The sequence below is a fragment of the Etheostoma spectabile genome, chromosome 6 (assembly GCF_008692095.1).
Source record: "Etheostoma spectabile isolate EspeVRDwgs_2016 chromosome 6, UIUC_Espe_1.0, whole genome shotgun sequence".
Lineage (NCBI taxonomy): Eukaryota > Metazoa > Chordata > Actinopteri > Perciformes > Percidae > Etheostoma > Etheostoma spectabile.
The window spans coordinates 15,473,422-15,487,883 of record NC_045738.1 but is presented as its reverse complement, the minus strand read 5'-3'; the positions used below and the strand labels follow the sequence as shown (position 1 = coordinate 15,487,883).

The window sequence follows — 14,462 nt, the reverse complement described above, 5'->3', positions numbered from 1 at the left end:
CCCCAAAGGAATTTTAAAACACCGTCTGAGGATCACTTTGTGTTAGACATGTTGTTGCAGCTGTTGGAGCAGCAGTAGACTGGTAAGACCGAAACAAACCTGAGTGAATGTGTGGGTTGTGGAATAGACATAAGATGAAATTAAAAAAAGAAAAACTCTTTTATCAAACCTTTTCATGTTTAAAAAAGAAAGAGCACAGAGGAAGGTTACAGGCACCGAATACAAAGACAAGATACAGAGACCGAAATTGCTTAATATGGAAATTTGGAGAGGGATCGACCACAGTAGCTATTCAAGTGATCACACAATGAATGTACAATATATACAAAAACTGGAGGCAACATAAACTGTGCATTACAATCAGTGTGAGAACAAATCTGAAGTCTAATGTAAGTTTAATGTAGCAGTAGAATCATGCAACATCTCAACAGTGGGCTCAGAGGATCTCCAAGTATATGGCCGTCTCTGCATCCCCCACAGCAGTGCTCTGCACCTCTCTCGTGCCTCTGACTCCCAAACCCGCTCGTCTGTCTATTCCTCCACCCTCTCCATCTCTTCTTCTTCTCTCACCACCTCGTCTGCCAATTGGACGGATCTAAATAACAGATGTAGGGAAGGGACAGATGTTGCTAATCTTCAAATTTAGAAATTACTGATTTAACAATTTTTGTTTATGCAATGCCCCTGTGTTGCCAGGGACATAACCTACCTGCTTAGTATGGACAAAAAGAGGTGTGCAATTCTGGTATACAAGTTGGTAGCTGCCGTTGGTGTAGATATGGGTCACTTCTGTGCAGTTAACGTAGAGGGGCATCTGATCCTGATAAATTCCCAAACCTCCAGGGTACGCGGCTGGGCGTCTACTCAGGACATCTCTGAAAGGAGCACAACAGGTATGTAAAAAACCCTTACAATAAAGTAAGTGAGACACATTTTAAGAGAGCATTTAAAGGACTGATTTGCTTCACGTACGTTCCAGCTCTCTTTCGGCAGCAATAGAAAAAAAGAGATAGAAGGAATATGACCAGGCAAATGGACACAGCAGGTATCACCATCCACAACAAATGTGCCATCTCTGTAAAATGGACAAAAAGAGCAGCGATGGATCAGCATAAGATGTGGAACTATAATAATTACAATTTTCCTTTCCCACTATTCATAAAACAGCATGGCTTAGATCTTTCAGGCATGAATGTGATGTAACGGCTTTACTTATATGTTCCATAATAAGATCGGGGGAAAGCTTTTGAAAATGTTACAAACTGAGCCCTGCAATATGAAGACATATAAAATGGACTGCAGCAACTAAAAAGCTGTGCTTACAGTTTAATAAAGGTACAACAACCAGGTTTTCTATGTAACATTATTCAGCTTATTCTCTTCTACTTATGTTTCCAAGCTGCAGGCATGTTGCACAGATGTTTAAACACCATCCCAACACCAGAGTGAATAAACAAGAGGCAGAGCTGATGTCTGTGTTAGTGTGGAAAAGCAGTGCTTTGAACTCACCTTCACCTCCCTGCAGCAAAACCAGGGAGTCATTTCCCATTGCGTTGAAAGCAAAGCAGATCACAGTCTGACGTTTGTCCATGCGGCCCCTCAGAGTAGCTGTTAGCGTGTCGGGCTCAGATGTTACCGACACGTTGTAATCACGAGGTGGGATAGTACCATTCACGCTCCAGGTAACTGCTGGTTTGGGGTTGGAGTTGACTGAACAGTGACACAGCACCATCTGATCCTCCATAACACAGATTGAGGACAGCCGGAGAATGACTGGTTTATCTGCAGGAGAGAAAGACCACATTTAAACTTCTTAAACTCTGTTTCACCGTATTGGGTCTACTCTGTACACATAGATCCACTCCATTGTGTATGAAGATTTAACTATACAAAACAAGGTCTAAGGGAAATACGCATATTCGCTTTTTTCAAAGATAGATCAGAAGATCAAAACCACTCTGGTTCTTGCAAAGTTCTTGTTGTGAAACAGTTAAACTATATGTCTGTATGGCCATCAGTGGTAGGCCTACGAGAAGTAGGATTACATTGTATGTTCAGCGACGTGGCCCGGGACTCTCCTCGACCAATCAGGTTCTGTGCCGAGCAGCGAACCCTCATGTCTCGGGTCACGTTGAACAGCCGGACTGTGTGTGTGCGCTGGTGGAGGTGCACCATGCGGCCGTGTTGACTGCAGGACCAGCGGTACTCAGACACCGGAGGGTCAGCTTTACATGAGCAGACCAACAAGGCGTTGCCCCCCTCCCGCACTATCAAGGACTGGACCTGAACCGTTACATCTTTTGGTGAAACTATGGAGTATAAGCAAACACAAAAGGTTTTAGTGTAAACTGAGCCAAGAAACACAAAAACAGGCCTAGAGGTGAAAACTTTGCTTACATGTCACATGCAGATCCTTCGAAATGGCCAATGCTTTGGCTCCTGGGTAACTGACTTCACATTTGAGCCTAGGTTTCACCTGGTGAGACGCAGTAAAGGACAGAGAGGCCAGTAACATTGGCCTGTGGGGCTCTGGGTGGAGTGTCTGTACTGCCCCTGGCTCAGTGCTGTTCAGCCTGGCTCCTCTCTCCCAGCTCCACTGCAGGGAAGGAGGCCTGGAGGGGCAGTGATAGCTGACGGAGCAGTTCAGGGTGACCAGCTGTCCCTCTGTGGCTGACAACTTGCCACTGATGACAGGAGCCTCAGGGGTGTCTGTCAGTGAGGAAAATCTCCATCATTGCTGTGTGTTATTGCTGATGTTACATTGCATTACATAACATTACATGTCATTTTAGTTGACGCTTGTTATCCAAAGCAATTTACTATTTGCTATATATTTAACACAGGTTGCACGCCTCTGGAGCAACTAGGGGTTAAGTATCATGCCCTGGGACACATTGGTTGATGTATCGCAGTGAGAATCGAACCCAGATCTCCCATACACAAGGCATGCGTCATATCCGCTGCGCCATCACCACTGCCTGATGTGATGTGTATTTTATTAAAGACAAAATATTAGTTCTACTAACGCACAGTGCAGAATCCCCTGCAAAGGCCATTGTTGTGGATTATATGTTTGGAATAACCAATCCATGTGAAGGTGGATGATTCCGGTGCGACCTCTACCTCACCCAGTAAGAGCGTGTGCCCCATTCAAGCTGAGTCCTTTGAAGGTCCCGGGGTTTGAATCCTACCTTTGGCCCTTTGCTATGCGTCATCCCCCCCATCTTTCTCCCACCTTTCCTATCTATCCACTGTCGCTATGAAATAAAGGAAAAAAATCCCCAAAAGTAATCTTAAAATCTTTTTTTTTTTGTAAATGGATGATTCCACGTTCATTTTTGGGTCAGTTTTACAAAATTATTTAATCGTTCTACGTTCTACCTTTCTTGTTTATGTTTGATTTTGTGTATGATTTTCTTCATGTAATCTTAATTTATTCTTGACTGTCAGGGTTATTTTGCATTCATTTGTTCATTTATTTTTTGCTATGTTTGGCATGATGGTGACCTGAAAGAGAATGAATATCTACACGTCATGCACCTTCAATGAAAAAACTATAGACTACAAAATTCATCTTTTGGGGTACTTTTCTTTTGTATATAAGTGTGTCAGAAACTCTCCACTCTGTGTTTGCATGAATATACTGTATTTCTGCTCCTTTGCATCTCCAATTTATTTTTAATTTCTAAAACCTGGATACACATACTTTATTTGGTTTGCTAAATATCCAAAAGAACTGCTTTTATGAAGAGAGAAGAAAGAAGCAGCATAGGGACTCACCCACAACATTCAGATTAAAGCTCACTGGCCGTCCCCAAAGTAGGTCATCACCTCTCTTCAGAGCGATCTCAAACCCCCGTGAGTCATCCTGGCTGATCCTTTCGATCTTCACTGAGCAGTCTCCATCTGGGATTCGCCCAAAGAGGGATGTCCGGCCTTGGAAATCCCGGCTGACTTGATCGCTGTCCTCGCTGTTAAAAGCGGTGCTGCGGAGAGGGAAGAAGCGACTACCACCTCTAAACCTCAGACGCACATCCACTCTCTCCTTCCTAACCCGGAGAGGATGAGGAGCTAGAGGAGTGAAAGAGCAGGGAATCACCACACAGGAGCCCACCAGGGCTTGGACATGGTCTGGGACTGAGGGCACTGGGGAGACAGCCTGTACCCTTCTCCACAGGGCTGCGGCTGGGATAGAGAACAGAAAAGGATTTACCAAAACACTGGGTCTGCTGTCACTAGGCCTTGTATTAGGTTCAGGTTTGACTCAGTGAGACAGCAGGTTTTTTAGCATGCAAGGGCTTTGGTTGTTTTTTAACACTGGGGAGAGGATACATAATAATGGCGGGGTCTGGGGGGGTCGTCCCCCATAAAATTTTCAGCGTCAAACACTTCATTTACTGCATTCTAGTGAATTTTAATGCAACAATTCATGGTGCAAATGTATTTATTTATATAAAGGAAATTTTGTATTCTCTTGTGTTGGTCAAAACCTTTTTAATTTTTAATTCATCACATGTGTTTGGGGATGTTTTTTAGGAATCAACAACAAATCTTTCAGAGAATGAGACCTTGTTAAAGCCAGAAGCTGCAAAGTTTAAATCTACATGAATCTATCTTTGTTTTTTTCACGCTTCTGTTGTGTGGGATCTCTCATATTTTTTGGGGGTGCTAAATGTACCTCTTCTTAATATTGGGGTGTAATTGTGCCTTATATTTGTTATATTCATGTCTTATATGTTTCATGTATTTATTTGACAACTATGAAGACTGAGATTTTGCATGGTCAATTAAAAGGTTTCTGTTCCAAACTAGCTCTCCTTGGTCTGACTGAATGAATCCTTTGAGGTCTTCTAGAAAGGTCATCAAAAAGATACATTGGGACTAACAGGACGTTAGAACTGCTGTTTTCAGCTGCACTGTCTGCAAATTCATTAAATGACCCAGGACAATTTCGAAACAGACGTAGCTATATTTAGAAAAGGGAACAGGGCAAGTGCTAGGTCAAGTTTTACAAACATTTGACATTATGTAGTAAATTCTTTAAAATGTATTATTTCAGGAAGCATTTGCAAATGTGTGTGACATTGTTCTCAACGCATTTATCTTTTAATGCAACAGAAACTATCCTCGTCATGATTATAATGTGATCATCAACTGCATTATATTCTGCAGGATCTACAGACAAAGAAAATCCATCTCTTACAGTAATCATTATGGCAAAAACAGTAACAGCAGAGTGGATAATCTAATACGGAGATCTTAAATAGGGGCACCTAGGGGGTCCTCAGAGTCACTGCAATTATTGTTAACTTTTGAAGTTTGTTTCAAAAATTAAAAGGTCTTAACATGAATCCAACATATTTGCGCAAATATAAATCCTCACCGATGATAACTAGCCCATAAGGTAGTCACTAAGGCCCTCCACAGATACAGCTCATCCTAAGGATTCACTTTGCACATGTATGTTTAACATTAAAAGATGATTTATAAAACCATGCCAACAATTTTAACAGCTTAGTATGCTATGCAAAAAAAAAGCTTTAAAAAAAGTTTTATAAAACCTTAGGCCGCCCTACATGTTATTGTAGGCCCAGTTTAATATGCAACTTAATTCTTTACAATGTGTAGTAGGGGGTCTCTGATCCGTCTCTCTTTCAGTTAAGGGGTCCTTGGTTTAAAAAGCGTTCCCTGATCTAATGATTTCAACATCACTAAACAATGAAACCTTGAAATTCATACAGAAATTTAAAGCTAATGTATTTCTAAAAAAAAAAAAAAAACACACCAAGGGATTAAATTACTCACCAAAAATCAAAGGACACACAATGAAGACAATGTCCACATGCATGACTGCAACCCTGCTCTGCCAGCACAGACAGAGGAGAGGATGAAGAGAGGAGCAATGAGGGGGAAGTTGGAGTGTTTCCTTGTGCTCCTTGTACTATGACTTCACTTTAATGCTTCCTCTTACTAGTCCAATATTCCATGTCTTTGAGTATTACATACATAACACTTAGCTAATATAGCAATGGTATGTTTTCAACTTTACAATTTGTCAATGAGTTGTTGTGAGCAGGTGTAACAACGGAAAGAGTCGGAGATGAAGTTGAAAAGATGGGGTTTTTATTATTTCCCCAATTAAGGCCAATGAGCAGAATTAACTATTAACAGAACCAAAAGAGAAGAAGAAAAAAAACAATACTTCCCCAGTCACACAATTATGCATGTCAAAAGATTAAAATACTTGTTCAAGGAGTGGAACGAGGAATTTTTTGGGAAAGACCTCAGCAGATATCTGTGAGACACCACATGACAAAGGGTGAGTCACTCTCATGCTGTTGGCCATTTCCTCAAAAGCTCCAACAACTAAATGCGTTCATGTCTCATTCCTTTTGTCTACACAAACCAAACATCTTACAGTGTGGTAAAGGTGATAGTGAAAAAAGTTCCATAGAAAGTTAAAACTGATTAATGATTAACTGTTCTGCCTGCCACGGATTCATACTTGTTAATTATTGTACATATCCGTCAATGTATGTAGGTCATCTCAGTTAATGCAACAAGTTGGAGGCAAGCTGGAAAGTATCAAGCTGCAACTTTAATATTTCAACAAGAGAATGTTTAAACTGATGGTCAATCTGTTTAATATCCTCAAACTGACTGTTATAGTCAGCCTTGCATTGGATTCTGAAGTCACAATGTTATAAAAAATTAATACAGTTTGATATTTTTCTTCACTTTACGTGTTACTCCCAAGTAACTTGAGGGGATTGGCATGTTTTAGCATGATCAAACAAAAGTGAATAATCAGAAGCAGGGACAAAGACTTGAAGGTTGAACTATGGACCCTTTGAATGGTTATTTGATCTGCTGCCGACAGCAAGAAATAGCACTCCGCCTCCCTCCACTTTAAGGCAGAACACAAACCGCTCTCCTGCAAACACTCTGACTGCAAACAGTAGATGAGACAGAATATGACACAGAACACAATAACGTATTTCTTTAAGGTAAGCAGTTTAATCAATGAACATGGTAGTGTTACCATGCTCCAGTACTATACTGTACTGTATTTTTCATACTGTGAATTTGCCATTTCTGAATGCATGAACTTTTTCTCATTCCTCCCGACAGTATTTTCTGAAGCAATGGACTCAGCGCAGCAATTGCTCCGGTCTCAGAGAGACTTGTTGCTAAACTGGACTCTCGACCACCCTGCACCCTTGCTGCGTTGGCTGCGTGATGCTGAGGTGCTTTCCTCGGCCCACTACCTGTCTCTGCTGGAGAGGTCACCTTCCAACGCGGTGGCCCAGGCTCTAGAGATGGTGTGTGCCACAGAGGAGAGCAGCCTAGAGTTCCTGCAGGTGCTGAGGGAGGTGCAGGATTATTACTGCAGAGATCTGCAGGTCTGGGTGGAGAGACACTGCAAGGACTATGTCGTCAGTAAGCCAGTGCCTGCACCTGTAAAAGTTAAAGGTGAGGTTGTGTTAATGCACTGGTGATGACAGTAATTATTTATTGTTTATTTAACAAATGCATGAGAAAAGGTTAAAAGAAAACTGGCGGTGCAGAACTAAAGACAATCAAGTTTTACTGCAGGAGTAACAGGTGAAGGAGGGTTATTAACAGGGTACAATCACCTGTGAAGTCTTGCCAAGTAGTTTTTGCTGACGTTGGCAATGGATTGTAAAAGCATAAACATTTTTTTGAACTCATCTATGACAGAACTTCTTTTAGCCGTCAAGATAGTGATTGGCTCTGGGGACTTTTCCTCTAGTCTCAACATTAGGTCAATATTTTCAAATGTTTGTTGGTTTATGATCAAATACCTGCAAAACTGAGCCATTCTCCTGAACCTAATTAGCACATGACTAAGTGCATCGAACAAATTAACGACTGGATGTGCCAGAACTTTCTGAAATTAAATGAAGGAAAAACTGAGGTGGTTGTTTTTGGAAAAAAAGAGGAACGATTAAAAGTTGGCGCTCAGCTTCAAACAACAATTTTAAAAACAACAGACAAAGCCAGAAATCTTGGTGTAGTCATGGACTCAGACCTGAATTTTAACAGCCACATTAAGACAATAACAAAGTCAGCCTACTATCACCTTAAGAATTATCAAGGGTTAAAGGACTTATGTGTCAACAGGACTTGGAAAAACTGGTCCATGCTTTCATCTTCAGTAGACTTGACTACTGTAACGGGTCTTTACAGGTCTCCCTAAAAAATCAATCAGACAGCTACAGTGATTCAGAACGCTGCTGCTCGAGTCCTCACTAAGACCAAGAGACTGGATCATCACTCCAGTTCTGAAGTCTTTACACTGGCTTCTGTGTCTCAAAGAATTGATTTCAAAGTACTCTTGCTAGTTTATAAATCCCAACGGTTTAGGTCCAAAATACATTTCTGATCTACTACCACTATGACCCCCCCAGACCTCTCAGGTCATCTGGGACAGGTCTACTTTGTCCCCAGAGTCAGAACTAAACAGGGTGAAGCAGCTTTCAGTTTCTATGCTCCTCATATCTGGAACAAACTCCCAGAAACCTGCAGATCCGCTTCTACTCTCAGTTCTTTAAAACAAGGCTGAAGACCTTCTTTTGGATGATGCCTTTCTTTAAATGACAGCTCATTTCTTTAAATTTCTTATGCTGCACTGTAACTTTCATTTTTGTGTTTTATCCTAATGTTTCTATTTTGTTTTTAACTGTCTATTCATGTGTTTTATTAATTTTTAATGTTAATGATTTTTAACTGTTTGTACTTGTGTTTTATCTGTTTAACTGATTTCGTGTAAAGCACTTTGAATTGCCCTGTTGCTGAAATGTGCTATACAAATAAAGCTGCCTTGCCATGTTAACATGCTAAGATGGTGAACATGGTAAACATAACACCTGCTAAACATAAGCAAGTTGGCATTCCTACTGTGAGCATTTCAGCATTCAGCTAGGACAGTTCCTGTCTCCTAGGAATCTGACATTTTTTTAACAAATGCATGTTATCCAAACAAACTTGAAATTATACTAGGCCTATGTAATATCATATGATGAAATGTGTTAATTAACATATGAATCCCGTGATCTCTACAGAAAAGAAGCCTAAAGGCCCCATTGCTAAACTGTTCAAAGGAAAGAACAAGAGATTTACCGTGACTCCTGAGGTTAAAGGTATGGATTTATTATTTTATAAAAAAAATAGATTTTTAGAATAATATATTATGATGTGTTTTCTTTCTAGTGGTAAATATACTTGACTGTTCCAATGTTTTGAAAATGCATTTAAGTGAAACTGTCTTTATTGTGTAGCTAAAGAAGAACTGAAACCTAGCAGAAGTGTAAAGCTGGCCAATGTCCGAGGTATGTAATTTAAGGTAGCTGAAGAAGGTAACTCAAAATATGTATTTTCTAGAAAACTGAAAAGTAATTTAAGTTTGTTGACAATATATTTTATCTTGCTGTCTTCCATTGTAGTGCCCATTTCTGCCCATAAAACAACCTTACTGAAACGCACAGAGCAGTTGAAGTGTTACTCAGAGGGTGAGGGAGTGGCTTCAAACTCAGCTTCTCACATCGAGATCCGCTACACTGACCTTTTTGTGACAGAAGACGATGACTTAGTTGACAGCAGCCAACATGAGTACTTTGACCTGGCGAGCAGACGAGCTCGCATCTATGTTCATCAGGCTTGCCAGCGCATCCGGCCGTGCCATCTACTGGGCCCCCAAGGAACATCGGGACGGCCCCCCAAAAGGGTTAAAGTGAAGGGTATTGCTGGTATTGGAAAGAGCGTAGCAGTACAGAGACTCGTCTATGAGTGGGCAATTGGGAAGAACATGCGTGAATTCACCTGCATTTTTGACCTGCGCTTCAGAGAGCTCAATCTGATTGAAGATCCACTGAGTTTATTGGAGTTGCTTGGAGACCGGTTCCGGTACCTTAAGGAAGCTCTACCTGATCTGTTCACCTCGCCAAGCTCTTTGCTCTTTGTCTTAGATGGTTTAGATGAGTTCAAATTCCCCTTGGACTGGAACAGTCCTGACAAAAACATTGACGTCCGTTCGAAGGTTCCAGTGTCAAAGCTGATGGTGGCTTTAATCAAGGGAAACCTTCTCCCAGAGGCATCGGTCATTCTCACGACAAGACCAGCTACTGAAGCTCCCAAGCGTTTCTTCCAGAGATGTTGTGTGGTGCTGGGCTTTGAGGAGGACCAGGTGAAGGAATATACCAACAAGTTCTACAAAGACAGGAAAGTTGCTGAAAAAGTCTATGATTACATCTTGAACAATGACAACCTTTTTGTGCTGTCCTTCATCCCTCTTTATTGCTACATAATCTGTACCGCTATGGCTGAGTTTTTCGCTTCAGGAAATGAAGATGTTGGTGACTCAAAGTCCCTGGAGCTGAGCCCACCGAGGACAGTCAGTGAGGTGTACTTCTGCTATCTGTTCACAGCAGTCAAACACCATGCACTGAGGGGGAGTGCAGGGAGAAGCACCCCAAGATCTGAGGTTCTGGCACTAGCAAAGCAACAACTGACAAACCTGGGAAAACTGGCTTATGAAAACCTTCTACGGAAAAAGATCATGTTTGACAGAGCAGATTTGGAAAATTACGGCGTTACACCTGCTGATCTGCAGAGCACCTTTCTCTGTCACATCCTCCAGCCTCTCAAAGAGGAAACAGTGGAGATGTTTTCTTTCTTCCACTTGACTGTTCAAGAACATCTGGCTGCCCTCTACTGCACAATCAATCTCTTCAGCCAGGAAGAGATAATCCAAGCTCTGGACTTCTGGTGCTTTGGGCTACGTCCACCATCCTCTACAGCGTCACTCCTGCAAAACACACACCTCAACATGGACAAGCAGGAGAGCCTCCAGATGTTCACACGCTTCTTCATGGGAATGCTCCGGGCTCGGCTGGCAGGCCAGTTGGATGGCCTTGTTCTTTCCCCCATGGAGCGAGGGGATGGCATTCCCGCCAGGCTGGGTTTTTGGTTCCAAGACCAGTTCAGGGGTAGGAATCTTAAGAACCAGGCCGCCCTGAATCTTCTCCACTGCCTGATGGAGTTCCACATGAAAGAAGCAACCAGCATTGCAGCACCAGAGATCAAAAAGCTCAACCTGTTCAAAATGAAGCTCAGTGTTGTGGACTGTGCAGCCATGCATTACGTGCTGCAGTTCTCGCCTCACAAGCTGCAAGAGCTCAACTTAGGCTACTCCAACATTGGAAACAGAGGACTGAACAGACTGGGGCCAATCCTACACCGCTGTGAATCTCTCTAGTGAGTAACTGACTTTGTATTAACCATTACAATTTGGCTTCTGACAAGTCTGGCTTTGAATTTCCTGGCTGACTGATGCCTTTCTGTGGGGAATATGCATCTTCTTTCTGTGTCTGCATGCTTGTCTGTCTGAATTTCAGCTCTGCGATAGACTGGCAACGTGTGTGTACTATAATGCATACTATGAGTGACTGTCTCCAGCCCCTCCCTGTAGCCTCTTCAATTGATAAATTGAAAAAAAATGTTGAGCTATTGTTCTTCTATTCTTTTTCAGTTTGAGATACAACTGCCTTGATAGGCAAGCTGCCATTTTAGAATCTGCAATTCTGAAATCGAATGAGTGCCAAGTGAAGAAGCTCTTGTAAGTCATTGCATAAAACAGAAGGCAATAATTGAAAAAAAGATGACAAACAAAATGATGTGCTCACATTCATTTTTAAAGATAAGTTTAGAGAAGAAGTTTTTAAACTTTTCCAGGTACCCTGAGCCCTCTGGCTCCTTGCCTTTGTTATGAGTTATTAGACACTATATATATATATACATACGTATATATATATAACACAATAACTGCATTAATGTATACAGTATGTGTGGCAATAACCTGGGTCCGGAGGGGGTTATGGAGCTCTGGAATGCTTTGGAGCACAACACCACTGTGGAGGAACTCTATCTGGACATCACTGGCATCACAGAGCGAGGAACAGAAAACATCGTCAGCTGCCTCAGCAGAAACACCTCTCTGAGAACACTGACGTAAGACTAAAACACATCAACTTCTGCTCAATGTTCTCAATGTGATAATGTAATGGAAACACTGCCATCTAGTGTGAGTTGTTGGCTGGTTAATAAAACCTGGTTATGTTCTCCTCCATCAGCATTGTTGGGAATGACATCGGAGAAGTGGGGAGGAAGAGGCTGAGGGAGCTGGAGCAATGTCGACCGGGACTCCGGATTATTGCAAACTTTGTGGATGACCTCGGATTGCTTCAGGCGTACCTGGACTGGGTGGAGGAGATCCGGTCAGACAGCGACCAGATGGACTCAGTGAAGAATGCAGACGCCCTGCAGTCGGTGCTAAAGGGGCTACAGGTGGCAGGAGAACAGGTGGAAAAAGGAGAGAACGCAGAGAAAGCCAAGGAGCTCCGGACAAATATTGTGGAGTTACTGAAGTCTTCTACAAATCTTATTGAAGGAAGATAAGTTTTGTAGCAAATTGTGTGTTGGTTTGGTTGGGTCTCCATCTGATATGGCAGAGGCCCAATGAGAACTACAGCATTCTGAATTTAATCTGTAAAAGTGGAATTAATTCATCCTAATGTTGTTCTTGGGGTCCTGTAGACCCAGACCCTTTTAAACAACTCCAAAAAACATGCTCAACCTTGTTTTCTCAGCTTGATTGTGACTTCAACTAATCTTATGACAATTGCTCACAAACACAATTTTGAACTGATGATATGTGTCAGTTGACAGCTGCTTCTGGCTCCAAGCCCAGACATGAATGAATTTCTACTGTACTGCAACACAATGCTTCTACTTGTTCGTTGTTTGTTATTGTTTTTGATTATAATTATCTTGAGTTCAGGACTCAAGATAATGACCCATAAAGAAAATTATGCATCAGTTCTGTTTGTCAAGCTGTTGAACATGATTAAATACAATGGATCGTCTATATTTTCTATATCTGAGATCTGTGTTGAGAGTACTTTGTAGGCAGCACTACACATGTTCCCAAATTTAGATTTCCTCTCACTATGTCGCATGCAGTGACTATATAAGATATATCATACATTTTGACAAACAAATACAATATTTGTTTACAAAGTCCAGATTACATTAAAACCATGAAATGTTCTCTATTTTGCTGACTGACTTATGGCCATTCCTGTATTTGGTCACCTTTATCAAATGAGCAAACCCAGTTTTTGGAAAAGGAAGGGGTTTTCGCTTCAAACCCTTTTTATACATTGGGTTTTACTAAGGCCAGAGAAAAAGGAGATAAGGAGTTGGTTAATTTTGCAATTATTATCATTATTATTATTTTAATCCATACACAGCGAGGAAGTAAATGGTGTTTTGTGACACAGTACAACAAGAGAGATCACCTAGCCTATGTATTATTTTCAGACATTCAACATCATTGCCAAGAATTTTGACTTAAAGAACACTTAAAGACTTAAAGAACACTATTGCTAGAAGACACATTTTTACATTATCAAATTAGATAAATATGGTGGTAAATATGCTGCAAATATCACTCACTTACCTACACAAGCAACTTCCTCATTTTCAAAATAATTCCTACAAGCTCTCTGAAAATGCAACCTCCCTTCTAAGGAACTTGACTTCAACATGACATCTTTCATCTAACTGCAAAACAGACCTGACAAAAACGTAAGTCATTACAACTTCTATAAAAAACAGATTAATAAATCAAAAATTTTGATTAAAATTCTACAATTACATTCATTCACTGGGCTTTATCTTGGTCATATCTGCAAATTTGGAAAGAAAAGCTAAAAAACAGGTTTCCAGAGGGTCATTGAAAGATGTGCAAAACATTTTAGGGAGGCAGCCGATTGTGTTTTTTGACATTCTGGCCTAACAGGCTAATATTAGTTAATTAAAAAATAATAGAAAACAAGTACAGAAAATGTTTCACTGTTTTAGCATTTCACATCCTGTTCTTCCTTTATATCACGATTTCATGTTCTGCAATCTGTTAATGAAAGGAGTGTGTTGTCACAGTTATGAAATGTGTCCAAGGTATTTGTTTTTGCACATCAGATGAATGTTTCTTCCCCATTTTAGAGAGAAGTGTGTTTATCTTTATGATACAGGAGGATCACACAGATGCACCCATATTGACCTTTGAAAGAATAATGCCATGATCAGTGTTTTATTTTAAAGTCTGTCAAATCTTTCAAAATCAAAAGTTAATTATTCAATTAGGACCAATCAGGACCAAACTAAAGTCAAGATCTCTAACGTTACCTTCACTGCTTCTCACCTCCATCACGGGAAGGAAATCTCCTGTACTGCAGTCTACAACAAACAAGATGGCAGCACTGCGTCATCTGTTAACACGAGTTTAACAACTGATATTTCATGTAAGTTCATTTGTCATCTGCTGTTACACATTCATCATGAACATTATGATTGAATTGATCTTGTCTGTTTAAGTTTTC

The 14,462-nt window shown here is 41.0% G+C and overlaps 2 protein-coding genes across 2 annotated transcripts; one reads left to right on the top strand and one right to left on the bottom strand.

Annotated features, from left to right (window-relative positions):
* Window positions 1-231: 231 nt before the first annotated feature.
* LOC116691187 (B-cell receptor CD22) lies at window positions 232-5,950 on the bottom strand. The gene is made up of 8 exons (XM_032518578.1): window positions 5,806-5,950; window positions 3,781-4,185; window positions 2,398-2,709; window positions 2,046-2,309; window positions 1,510-1,782; window positions 973-1,075; window positions 710-875; window positions 232-595 (listed from the first exon to the last, which is right to left on the bottom strand). Exons 1-8 carry the CDS (start codon window positions 5,846-5,848, stop codon window positions 437-439), a joined length of 1,725 nt encoding a protein of 574 aa, XP_032374469.1. The 5' UTR covers window positions 5,849-5,950; the 3' UTR covers window positions 232-436.
* Window positions 5,951-6,892: 942 nt separating this feature from the next.
* LOC116691184 (NLR family CARD domain-containing protein 3) lies at window positions 6,893-12,993 on the top strand. Its single transcript, XM_032518574.1, has 8 exons — window positions 6,893-7,007; window positions 7,132-7,473; window positions 9,087-9,164; window positions 9,303-9,353; window positions 9,468-11,277; window positions 11,552-11,638; window positions 11,863-12,030; window positions 12,153-12,993. The coding sequence occupies exons 2-8, from the start codon at window positions 7,146-7,148 to the stop codon at window positions 12,475-12,477; spliced, it is 2,847 nt and encodes a 948-aa protein (XP_032374465.1). The 5' UTR covers window positions 6,893-7,007; window positions 7,132-7,145; the 3' UTR covers window positions 12,478-12,993.
* Window positions 12,994-14,462: the final 1,469 nt, after the last annotated feature.

Coding starts and splice junctions, on each gene's coding strand:
- LOC116691187 (XM_032518578.1), bottom strand. CDS start 5,848: ATGCATGTGGACATTGTCTTCATTGTGTGTCCTTTGATTTTTG. Junction 4,186..5,805: donor TGTGTGTCCTTTGATTTTTG/GTGAGTAATTTA, acceptor TCTCTATCCCAG/CCGCAGCCCTGTGGAGAAGG. Junction 596..709: donor TTTTTGTCCATACTAAGCAG/GTAGGTTATGTC, acceptor TCTGTTATTTAG/ATCCGTCCAATTGGCAGACG.
- LOC116691184 (XM_032518574.1), top strand. CDS start 7,146: ATGGACTCAGCGCAGCAATTGCTCCGGTCTCAGAGAGACTTGTTGCTA. Junction 9,165..9,302: donor CGTGACTCCTGAGGTTAAAG/GTATGGATTTAT, acceptor TTTATTGTGTAG/CTAAAGAAGAACTGAAACCT. Junction 11,278..11,551: donor CACCGCTGTGAATCTCTCTA/GTGAGTAACTGA, acceptor ATTCTTTTTCAG/TTTGAGATACAACTGCCTTG.